This window comes from Verruconis gallopava (genome assembly GCF_000836295.1).
Source record: "Verruconis gallopava strain CBS 43764 unplaced genomic scaffold supercont1.15, whole genome shotgun sequence".
NCBI classification, from domain to species: domain Eukaryota; kingdom Fungi; phylum Ascomycota; class Dothideomycetes; order Venturiales; family Sympoventuriaceae; genus Verruconis; species Verruconis gallopava.
In genome coordinates this window covers 568,032-578,913 of record NW_015622151.1, presented here as the reverse complement: position 1 = coordinate 578,913, position 10,882 = coordinate 568,032, and the positions used below count along the sequence as shown (strand labels likewise).

At 50.6% G+C, this 10,882-nt stretch overlaps 4 protein-coding genes across 5 annotated transcripts; all 4 read left to right on the top strand.

Moving 5' to 3' along the window:
• Positions 1-739: 739 nt before the first annotated feature.
• Positions 740-3,107, top strand: PV09_05174 (uncharacterized protein). Its single transcript, XM_016358647.1, has 2 exons — positions 740-1,333; positions 1,398-3,107. The coding sequence occupies exons 1-2, from the start codon at positions 1,049-1,051 to the stop codon at positions 2,742-2,744; spliced, it is 1,632 nt and encodes a 543-aa protein (XP_016213748.1). The 5' UTR covers positions 740-1,048; the 3' UTR covers positions 2,745-3,107.
• Positions 3,108-3,271: 164 nt separating this feature from the next.
• PV09_05173 (uncharacterized protein) lies at positions 3,272-4,813 on the top strand. Its single transcript, XM_016358646.1, has 6 exons — positions 3,272-3,426; positions 3,549-3,692; positions 3,752-3,931; positions 3,982-4,026; positions 4,081-4,183; positions 4,234-4,813. The coding sequence occupies exons 1-6, from the start codon at positions 3,391-3,393 to the stop codon at positions 4,341-4,343; spliced, it is 618 nt and encodes a 205-aa protein (XP_016213747.1). The 5' UTR covers positions 3,272-3,390; the 3' UTR covers positions 4,344-4,813.
• Positions 4,814-4,912: 99 nt separating this feature from the next.
• On the top strand, positions 4,913-8,551 carry PV09_05172. 2 transcript variants are annotated; one of them, XM_016358645.1, is made up of 3 exons: positions 4,913-6,303; positions 6,355-8,168; positions 8,223-8,551. In XM_016358645.1, exons 1-2 carry the CDS (start codon positions 5,206-5,208, stop codon positions 6,625-6,627), a joined length of 1,371 nt encoding a protein of 456 aa, XP_016213746.1. In that variant the 5' UTR covers positions 4,913-5,205; the 3' UTR covers positions 6,628-8,168; positions 8,223-8,551. The 2 variants fall into 2 exon arrangements, with proteins under 2 accessions (XP_016213746.1, XP_016213745.1); XM_016358644.1 differs by having other exon boundaries at positions 6,355-8,551.
• Positions 8,552-8,713: 162 nt separating this feature from the next.
• Positions 8,714-10,702, top strand: PV09_05171 (uncharacterized protein). The gene has a single exon (XM_016358643.1). The coding sequence runs from the start codon at positions 9,840-9,842 to the stop codon at positions 10,359-10,361; it is 522 nt and encodes a 173-aa protein (XP_016213744.1). The 5' UTR covers positions 8,714-9,839; the 3' UTR covers positions 10,362-10,702.
• The last annotated feature ends 180 nt before the right edge of the window (positions 10,703-10,882 follow it).

Genomic DNA, 10,882 nt, shown 5'->3' with positions numbered 1-10,882 from the left:
CCCTCAGACCCGTAATCACGATGGCGACACCTCGATGGACAATAGCGACACGATGCGGTAATGCTCAGCCTAAAGTTTCGCCTGCGGCCAGCACGGCACTCGCCATGCCGACCTGTCATCATTGGCGCGCATTCTCAAAGCGAGACGCTCAGCATCCTGTGGACGCATCCCCCTCTCTGCCTCTTGCTCTCTCGTCCTCTCTCGCAGGGCTGGGACGGCGTCTTGCACATCTAGACATCTGTACATGTACGGAGCAGGCAGGCCGGTGCTGGGAAGCCGCACAGGCGAAGGGAAACGTGCTGCCAGACTGCAAGCGAGGTGGTGCGTGTGTGAGGGCGTGCAAGTCGAAGAAAGCCACAACAAAAGTCGTCTGCTGTGCACCGAACGCCGAAGCGGACGGCGCTGGTTCGCACAGAGGGCACGCCTCGATTCGAGTTTGCACTTGTTTGCCCACGAGCGCCAGAATAGATCAGGCGACGCGATTCTGGTCGCCGCATGGCTGGCCGTCACCCTGGCCCGCCTCATGACCAGCAAAAAAGGACAAACAAGACTGCGGGGATGGCTCAGGCTAGTCGTCTCGCCTTGCTGCATGTCGGTGAGAGTGAGTCGAGGTGGCTGCTCGACGCGCGTGTGGATCTTCGGGGCATGCGTGCGAACTGGACCATCGAATCGTTCAATTCTTCTTTCGTAACGCTTTAGCCTTCCAGCCGTAGCTGATGGAAAACGCCAGCGCGCCGGGTGACTGAAAAGCATGAAAAAGGGTCGCCGTCCCTGGTGCGTCCTGTCGCCCTTCTAGAGCTCACGAAAACCTTTTTGTCTCAGGCACGCGTTCTGCAAAGAACGAGAAGAGCCGTTCTTTGTCTTTGTCCTTCCGCTGCTCGACCTTTCTGATCCTTTTCAACTGCATCGTCCGTCACGTCGTCTCGCCGCCCAGTATTGCGTCACCTTGCCTCTGCGGCGCTTGCCGACCTTCCCCAGATTCTGCGCGTCTGGCCAACAGCAGTCCTGTCTGTGTGCCGCTATCGCTTGGCGCCCTGTCGCATCTACAATGCCTCTGCTCGGCTTCGTCGCTCGAAGGTCTTCTCATACCCGCGATGGTGCCAGCATAAAGGATCAATTGCGCAAAGTTGCTGCCAAAGGCCCCTCCACAAGCACGCTGTCTGTTCAGTCCGGCCTCTTGGGCCACGTCGAAGATATGCACCACATGGATGCAGCAAAACGTCATAGCATTGGCGGCAAGCTGATGCCAGATCGCCGTTCCAGCGCCAACGCCCAGAAAGTTGCGCTCAGCAAACCTGCAAAGCTCTGGCTGACCGTCGAGTCGCCGCCTCTGGTGAGTCCCATCCATTCGCCCTTCTAATCTTGCATCCTTGCCGGCTGCTGACAGTTGCGCTCAGGTAGCGTACAACATCCCAGCCAACTCGACTGGAGCCTTGTTCTCAGCTCAGCTGCACGTCGATGTTACCGACTCGGAACTCACCTTCGAGTCCGTGGAAGCGCGCTTCATCTGTGTGACCACGGTCAAGCGGCCGGTGCATCCTCACTGTCCAGAATGCAGTACGAAAGTCACGGAGCTGAAGAAGATCAATCTCGCCAAGGAGGGGCTCCGGCTGAGACGTGGTGATCATCCGATTCCGATCAGCTACCTATTTCCAGGCCATTTACCCGCAACCACGAGAGGTACGCTTGTCTCCGTCGAGTATTTCCTCGTTGCCCAAGCCAAAACTGTCACCGGCGAAACCATTGGCTTGTGCCAGCGGACCTCGGATGGTCGTTTCACACCTTTGCCCAACGATCGATTTGAAATCAAGCTGTCCCGTTCCATTCTTCCTGGCAATGAAAAACACTCGATACGAATTTTCCCCCCAACAAATCTCACCGCGAGCGTGACATTGAACCCGGTTATTCATCCTATAGGCGAGTTTGAAGTAAGCCTCAGGCTATCTGGTATGACCGAGAAGAAAAAGGACGCGATAAATCGCTGGCGGTTAAGGAAGATGAACTGGCGGATCGAAGAAACACAGAGGATGATTTCACCCGCATGTCCGAAGCATGCAGAGAAGATTGGTGGTCAAGGCAGGGGGATCAAGCACGAAGATGTCCGCACTATTGGAGAGGGAGAGATTGATCAACGCAGGAATCCTTGGAAGAACAATTTGGATGCCGGCGATGTTGAAGCCATCTTTTACGCTTCCGTTAACCCGAACAAGAAGCCTGTCTGCGACGCTGAGGCCAACAACGGCATGTCGATTACTCACAATCTCGTAGTCGAAATGGTCGTTGCTGAGGAATGGTGTCCTCGGAACAAGCCAAATCAGGTCACACCTACTGGTGCTGCACGCATACTACGAACACAGTTCCATCTCATGCTCACGGAGCGCCCTGGCCTTGGCGTCTCCTGGGACGAGGAAACTCCTCCTGTCTATGAAGATGTGCCGGAGTCTCCCCCTCATTATGCATCTATGACGGACTTCGACATGAATGTTTTGGGTGGCCAAATTGAAGAGCTTCATCTGGACCCGAACACGCAGCAGCTCTTGAGCACAGGCGCGTCTTCTTCGGGCACGAGATCACCGCCGCGCTCACGGTCGACCGAACGTGGTCCGCAATCTGCACGAGCTCACTTTGTTTATTCTGCTGACGATCTTCTATCCGGTCCCCCCGAGCGTCGTGATTCCGAGCCACAGGAAGAGGAGGAAGATGATGTACAAATTGCGGATGCAGCTCATATGAACCGCACCTAATCGCAAGCGATTCGACGACGGACTCACGATTTCCTTTTACATGATTGTTTCTGTCTGATTGTCCTGGTCACTTCGGCTTAATCATGCCATGAAGATACCCCACATTAGCATTTTCGATTTTGGAGCTGGCCTTGGGAAAACCTGATGTCCTTGATAAAAGCAGGAACTTGGCATACATTGGTTATGTCAGAGATGTATATAGACTAATTTTCGGACTGATCACAGTATGCATATATACACTATGAATGTAAATGTACGCTGAGACTGCTCAAACGGTACGATGGGAATGCTCGTCTCTTAGCTGTTTTTGCCACTTTTTAAATGAACTTTAACGTATGGAAAATGGCCACTATCTTATTCACGAATTCTAAAGACATCGTGTGTGATTTTTTTTGGTCCTGATGTCATTACCGATGACTGGATTTTTACCGTCCTTTGCCGATGACTTGCAACACTCAGCCTCTCACGTGCTTGAAGCGCACTGACCACGCGACTCGGGTTCGGGTAAGGAAGCTAAGGATGCCAGCCTACATCATTCTCTCTGATCCCAGCAACAGTTGCTTCAGAGATCCAAAGAGCCACCAGATAGCGCCGACAGACATTCCAACGCCGCCCACAAACGTTACACAGCAAATAATCCTACGACATGGCGTCTCGAAAGAAGGTTCTGCTCAAGATAATTGTACGTTGACCTGCTACCAGCCACTGAAAAGGCACTGTTATCATCGCGCCGTTGTCGCAACAACAGATGTGCTTGTGGCAGTACTTTTCGCCTACCATTCGAATTACTTATATCGAAAACAGATCCTCGGCGACTCAGGTGTGGGCAAGACGAGCTTGATGAACCAATATGTCAACAAGAAGTTCTCGGCGAGTTACAAGGCAACCATCGGTGCTGATTTCCTCACCAAAGAAGTCCTAGTAGACGATCGCGTTGTGACGATGCAGGTGTGCAAATGTTTCTCTCTGTCGGAGAGGATGCGAAAGAGGCTGATTTGTGAATGTAGATCTGGGACACAGCTGGACAAGAACGGTTCCAGTCACTCGGTGTTGCCTTTTACAGAGGCGCTGACTGCTGCGTGCTTGTCTACGACGTGAACAACTCAAAGAGCTTTGAGACGTTAGACAGCTGGCGCGACGAGTTCTTAATACAGGCGAGCCCTATGGATCCAGAGACGTTTCCATTTGTGCGTGTGCAAATTTGGGCTTTCTCGAAGTGGAAGCTGATTGCATACAGGTTGTTCTAGGCAACAAGGTGGATGTAGATGAATCGAAGCGAGTGGTCAGGAAATTGGAAAACCTCAATTGCAAGGAGAGATGTGCTGACGGGTAACAGATCTCTGCTAAAAGAGCCATGGCTTTCTGTAACTCAAAAGGCGGCATACCATATTTTGAGACGAGTGCGAAAGAAGCAATCAACGTAGAACAGGCATTCGAAGGTAAAATCAATCTTCGTTTCAGAAGAAGCCACTTGCTGAGAAGACCACAGTAATCGCACGGCAGGCTCTTGCACAGGAAGAGGCGGGCGACTTTAGCAACGACTACCCTGAGCCGATCAATATTCGTGCAGAACATGAGAACGACAGTTGTGCTTGCTAGGAAGAAGCACTGCAACTCAGCAGTGTCTTGACATTTGGATAATAGCAAGGTTTGGTGGTTCCAACAATCAGCCATCCGCGTTCACGATGTTGTACCAATCAAGGGGCGCATATATCAACGGTGTAGTCGACATTGCTGCTGAAGTCCACCTGCGATGCAGCCTAGATTGGTTGGGGTTCTTGCGTGTACATAAGGATTCTTTATTTCCACCACATTTCAGATACCACATACGGAGTTTCAGGCTTTCACTGAAGGGTTTCGGATCCACCGGAAGAGGTGAGATTTTGTGTTGCTGTAGAGTCGCAATCTGAAGCTTCGCCGCATTGCAGGTCCAAACAACGAAATGCTCTCGAGCTTATAGATTTTTGTCTCAACCTGTATTCAAACGAAAATTATGACTATGTTAGCATGCAATCATGGTCCATGGTTGCTGCTGCGCACAACACGCGCGCATTGAATGTAGCATCGAGTGATGGTCATCAGTGGCTTTGCGTTGTTTCTCGCAGGGGTAAACCCCGAACCACTCACATGCCGGTATCCCCCTATCAGGTGGTCCTGATCAAACGGCAAACCGAAGCGTCGTCTCACGAACGTTTACTTCAAACGAGAGCTTGCAGCCCTTTCTATGCGCAGCGCGGTCTTTTCCTCTTACTTGCTCTCTAGTCTGCAGTTCTGAAAGACAATTTAGTTGGAGACACGAGATTCCTGATATGATATCCCTCTGCGTCTCTTGGTGAACGCAAGCGACAGAGTGCCTCTTCGTTGAAGAGAGACAGAAAGAGAGCGTGTGTGTGTGTGTGTTGTGTGTATGTGTGTGCGAGAGTGAGAGAAAGCGTGGGAGAAGGGCCGAGTCATCATCGACATGCCTTCTCTAGACAATAGCGGCGGTATCGCTCGGTCTTTGAGTCCCGCGTTTCTCGAGCCTGTGACGACGAGAGCCGAATCTGTCATCTCCTCGATCCACACGCTACGAGATGATCTCTCCAGCGCAAAGAGATGGAGGCATAGCAAATGGCGACACACGTTGGGCATTTTCCTCTTAATGTGCACCGTTTTCCTTTGGACGGCGAGCAACTTCCTCGCGAGCACAATATTCGCCGATGACACGTACTCGAAGCCGTTCTTCGTCACCTATGTCAACACGAGTTTCTTCGTCATCCCGCTCATCCCAATCATGATACGGAAGCTGTACGAGAGTCCGGCCGAAATAGCTAGTTTGAAAGAGTTGATACCGACCCAGGGGGGTTACACTGGCTACTCCATGGTCAAACCTACCGATGAATGTGAAGAGGACGGTGATTCAGTTGACGGGCCAAGTGATGCATATCACGAAGATGCACCACGCTCCGATTCTGCTGTAGAGAATATGGTTCTGGATGACGATCCTGTCGGCTCGCATGTTCTGAGCGACGAAATGGTTAACGAAAGACTGGGCATTGCTGAAACGGCACGGCTGAGTCTGGAGTTTGCATTTCTGTGGTTCGCAGCCAACTATTTCATGGCTGCCTGTCTCGAGTACACTACGGTTGCATCCAGCACCATACTCACATCCACAAGCAGCATCTGGACCTTGCTCATTGGCACAATGTGGGGAGTTGAACGCTTTTCTGTCAAGAAGCTAGGCGGCGTGCTGGCATCGCTCGCCGGCATCGTTCTGATTTCTAGTATCGACCTGAGCGGGGCGAGCGATGAGAACCGTGGCACTTTCCCACACAAATCTACAGGAGAGATGGCGATTGGCAATACAATGGCACTGTTCAGCGCCGTTCTGTACGGTCTCTACGCTGTAGTAATGAAAAAGAGGATTGGCGACGAGGGAAGAGTCAACATGCCGTTGTTTTTTGGCCTAGTTGGTCTTTTCAATGTCCTTCTGCTCTGGCCCTGCTTCATCATACTACATTTGACCGGAATTGAGACCTGGGAACTACCTCCGGGCGGGAAAGTTCTGACCATTATCATCGTATGCGAAATTCTCCAACCCCAACATGATCATGAGCTAATTAGTGTTTAGGTAAATTCCTTAAGCTCTCTTGTTTCTGACTTCTGTTGGGCGTACTCAATGCTGCTTACGAGCCCCTTGATAGTCACAGTTGGCTTAAGCATGACCATTCCTCTAGCCCTCCTTGGCCAGATGGTTCTGGACTCGCAATACTCTAGCATTTGGTACTGGCTTGGTGCCGCGATCGTGTTCGGCTCCTTCATCTTCATCAACAATGAAGAAAGCAAGGACGGGAATCAGGTCGTATTGCCACTACATGATTCAATAGGAAGCATTGGTCGATGAAGACAAGATGTCGACCTAAACATGTAGAATTTCGGATAACAAGGTCGCATGATCATGTTGTGTACCGCATGGAGCCTTGCCGTAAAAGTGAGCACGATGGGCAGAATCGAAACATAACAAGTTTCATTCTATGTTCGAGAAGCGAGATTCTACTGAATGATAGAAAGCCTCATAAATGCAGCATTCACGACGATTACCAAGAGATCGAAGATTTTGCAGGACGCGAGTCGATCTCCGGAGGAATGAAATGAAACCGATCAAGCACAGCTTGGGACATAATGAGATGGCATGTCGTATGATAACAGTGAAGAACTTCCTGGATACACTTTTCTTCATGGCCTAGAAGCCTGGTTAGAATACAGGACTGGGCAGAACTGAGGTTTTTTTATATTGATACCACTATATTAGGCTCTTCGTTCTCAAGTTTTGTCGCCGAAGAAAAAAGGATGGACGGGCGACGGTGACAGAATCTTGAACGTCCTTTGCTGCCCTCGTTCCGTCAAACACGCATCAAAGCAATTGCATTGCCCTCTTCTGTTCCAAAGATCTATAATATGAGGGTTGGATGTCGTCAGACCTAAGTATGTCGCCGAATTCCACGTTCATGAAGCGTCCTTAATAAACACGAGCTGTTGGCGCATATTCTGGCCGACAGAGGGGCCATTGGACAGTAGTGTCTAATACTTCTATAATCGACAACCGAATTTCAAGAAGAGCACGGGATGCCTATCAGGATCAGGGATGTCTTGCCGAACCAGGCACTGAGCAATTTTAGAGCTATTCGGAATGGGAGCATCTGCCCCCGCTACTTTGATCGCAAGACGGTGCTAATACTGTAGGACATTCGCCTGTCTCACTTGCAGATGTTTTCGATACAGGTAAAACTCGGCATCCTGTTCTATTAGGTAATGCTTCAAAGTCTCCACTTAATAAAGTGCCGCATTCAAGACTCGCTCCTTTGCATTCCGCAGTAAAGTGATCAGGCCAGCACATGCTTGTAGCGATCAGGTGAGCAGCGCCGAGACACGGGTGCAACGGGCGACATTGACCATCACGGCTCTGCTTTTTGGACAAGTAAGACATTGCCCATCAGCACCTTTGCCGACTCAGCGATCATGTGAGCTGACGATATCATGCCATTTCGGATACGGGATGATTTCGGACAGCTTAGTGATGAGGAGAGACACTTTTCTTTCTCCTGACGTAGCGCCACACAGGTGCCAGTCGGCATCAAGTCGATGCGTGGTCCTACGGAGTATCACCGAAGACTGAAGGACCAAATGCTCGGGGAGCATGTTCCGGAGCCATTTTACTCCTACGATTGTTCGGGATCTTGACGAAGAATAACGGTAAATCGATTTCGATGACGAAAAGTCGAAGCCTAGTGAGCCTGATGACGAAGTGGATCAAAGTAACATCGACACGAACTGCGCGTTTTCGAAGTAGCTTTCGCCAGTGACAGCGATCCGTGCTGTCAAAGGTCAAACTTTCTCCTTCCAAAGTTTCCGGCGAACCGTTTCTAGCGACGGGTGAAAATGCATGTGAGCAAGAACAACGCTGCAAGTGTGGGCGAGACGAGTTTGTAACGCATGAAGGTTGATGCGGGATCAACTTCTCTACGCGCAAAAGTCGCGGTAGTGATACGTCGCGAGAAAGTTAGACAACATGTTCAGCTCTCATGATAACGTGCTGAGCCATGACGGCCTTTGTGCAACGCAAGGGCAGAATGGTCGTGACGGAGCCTGTTTCTCAACGGTGCAACTAGGGGCAGCAAGTGGCTCTGTCTTGATGCTTCCAAGACTTCTAGAATAAAACCTTCTTAGACAAATTGATCGACGAATGAAAAGCCTAAACTCAACAGACAAAGCCTTTTCGAATCAAGAGAAGTTGGTTCACCGCGAACACGTTCTTGCGCCGCGGGAAGGGAGGAACTGTTTCCCTTTCTCCCTAACGTGCGCTGTTTCGGTCGCGCTCCGCACAGTGGTGCTCAATCGCCGGCCGTAGTGGAGTCTAAAAATAAACTTTTCCAACCTTGCTTAGCATCCACGCTGCAGCCGCAGCTCTGCCTTTCTCGCCCCGTCTTCTTCTTGCTCAGAAACGTGACATGATTGCCACCGTCCGTCAGCGTGGCAGGCGGAAGAAGTCCTTGGATCCGGCCCCTGCTGCCAAGTTTGTCGTACCTTTGGTTGTTGCTCAGCTTTTCTCTCCTTCTGCAATCCTGGCCTAATCAATCTAGCTTCTCAGAACCACGCTTTCCATTGCAGCTCGAGTCTTGGTACAACACGACGGCCAATTACCTCGACGTATACTTGTTCTTCGCATAACATCTGCCAACCATCATGGTGCTCACAGTGTTCCGCAGGTTCCTGCAGTGGCTCGTCGATCAGCGCAAAAGACTGTGGAGCAACAAACCATGAACAAGCTACGCTCTTCCATGTCCTCGCTGCGCCCCAACCGAACTTCCGCCCGTTTTCACAAAGCTTGCATCTTTGGGCATCTTGGGAGGGGGCCAACGTGGCCTAACTTCCTAGCGTTCGATCTATTGCTTACTCTCCAGGCCGGCGTAGACCAACAAGCACCGATTTTCTCCACTGCTCCAAGGCTGGGCGAATAGCAGAGCCCCGCTGTAAATGTTTCACAACGCAGGGCATAGCAACGATCCACATGCATAGGGTATGTATTCTTGACCTATTCACGATTTGCTTAGCCTCGCTGCCAAGCCGGTAAGGGCTGTACCCATGGCCTCGAAGGCGTGAGTGTTGCTCAGCGAACGTGCATACTGTGTACTGCACCACGGATCCAATTACCTACACACAGACCATACACATACCCATCTGATGTCACCACTGGCCTGTTATTCCGTAGTTCACATGGTTGGTGAGCTTATGCACGACCGTATTGACATTTGCGCAGCGACTTTGGTTGTGTACGGTATGGTTCCGAACCATGGGATATGGGCCAACGGCCTGCATCTGAAATCAGCATGTTATGGCCTGTAACGCTCTACATAGCCATTCTAGTAGCTATTTGATGTCGGCCGGTGAGGTATAAAGACTTCATTGATTCCTTCCTGCTCCGGATATCACCAACGAGCTTCTTCTCTTCACATCACCAAAACATTCTCAAGTCTTTCGCTCTTGCCTCGCGGCTACTTGACTCGCTCCAGTCGTTACTTGATTTTACCAATCAAAAGCTCTTGCACCCACTTCAAAATGCTTTCCAAGATCTTCTTCACCCTTCTTGCTGCTTCCTCTGCACTCGCCGCCCCTGGTGGAGGTTCTGATCAATGGGGTGGTCAGGAGGAATGCGAGACCACCTGTTCCACGGAGTTGTGTACCCAAACCAGCGTCTACCAAGTGACTACTGAGATCTACGAGACCAAGACAGTGTATTACCCTGTCACGACCTGGGTTCCATCGACGGTTGAATATACCAAGACCTTGACATCGACCTCAACCTCTCAGATTGTCACCTCAACGCCTGTCACCACTGTCATCTGGCAACCAGTCACGTACGAGACCTGTATTGAGGTGCCATACACAACTGTTTGCGAAGAGGAGACCAAGGTGCCAGAGGTCACTTCTTCTGCTACTGTGTCGGTTTGCACAGAGGAGACTGCAGTTCCCTACACGACACAGTGGGTTGAAACCCAGACTACTTGCGCTACTATCACCAAAGGCTATGGTGGCTGGGGCAACTCTGGCTGGGGCAACTCGGCCAACGGCGGCTGGTAATCAGCTGGAATATCTCGACCTTCACACGAACTTCCCACTCTCATCCAGCATTATCATGAAACATTTGTTTGGAACACTAGTCTTTCCTTAAGCGAGCATTCACATGGGTGGGCTACATAGACACCCTCCTTTTCGTCAACAAAAAACAATCTATTCGGCGGTATTGGGTAGCAGACATCGGGCTGAAAATACGGGACGGATCGGGCGTTTTCTTGATTTCCTTTATCACGTATCGAAAAGGAGCAGCCGCTCATATGCTCCCACGAGATGCGGATGACATTCCTTAATGATTAATTTAGTAGTACATAATGTCAAGAAACACCTTTCTGCTCGATCCAAAACTAAACCAGAAAAGCGCATTTTCTCATCTCATGTCAATTTGTTCTCGCCTAAACGAGACGAACTGAGAAGTCATCCCAAAATGTATACTGTAAGAGTGAGCAGACGACTTTCCAGCCTGCCGTTGGCGAGCTCTTGCTTTTGACCGCATTAGGCTTGCCACTCGTGTTCACGTCACATGT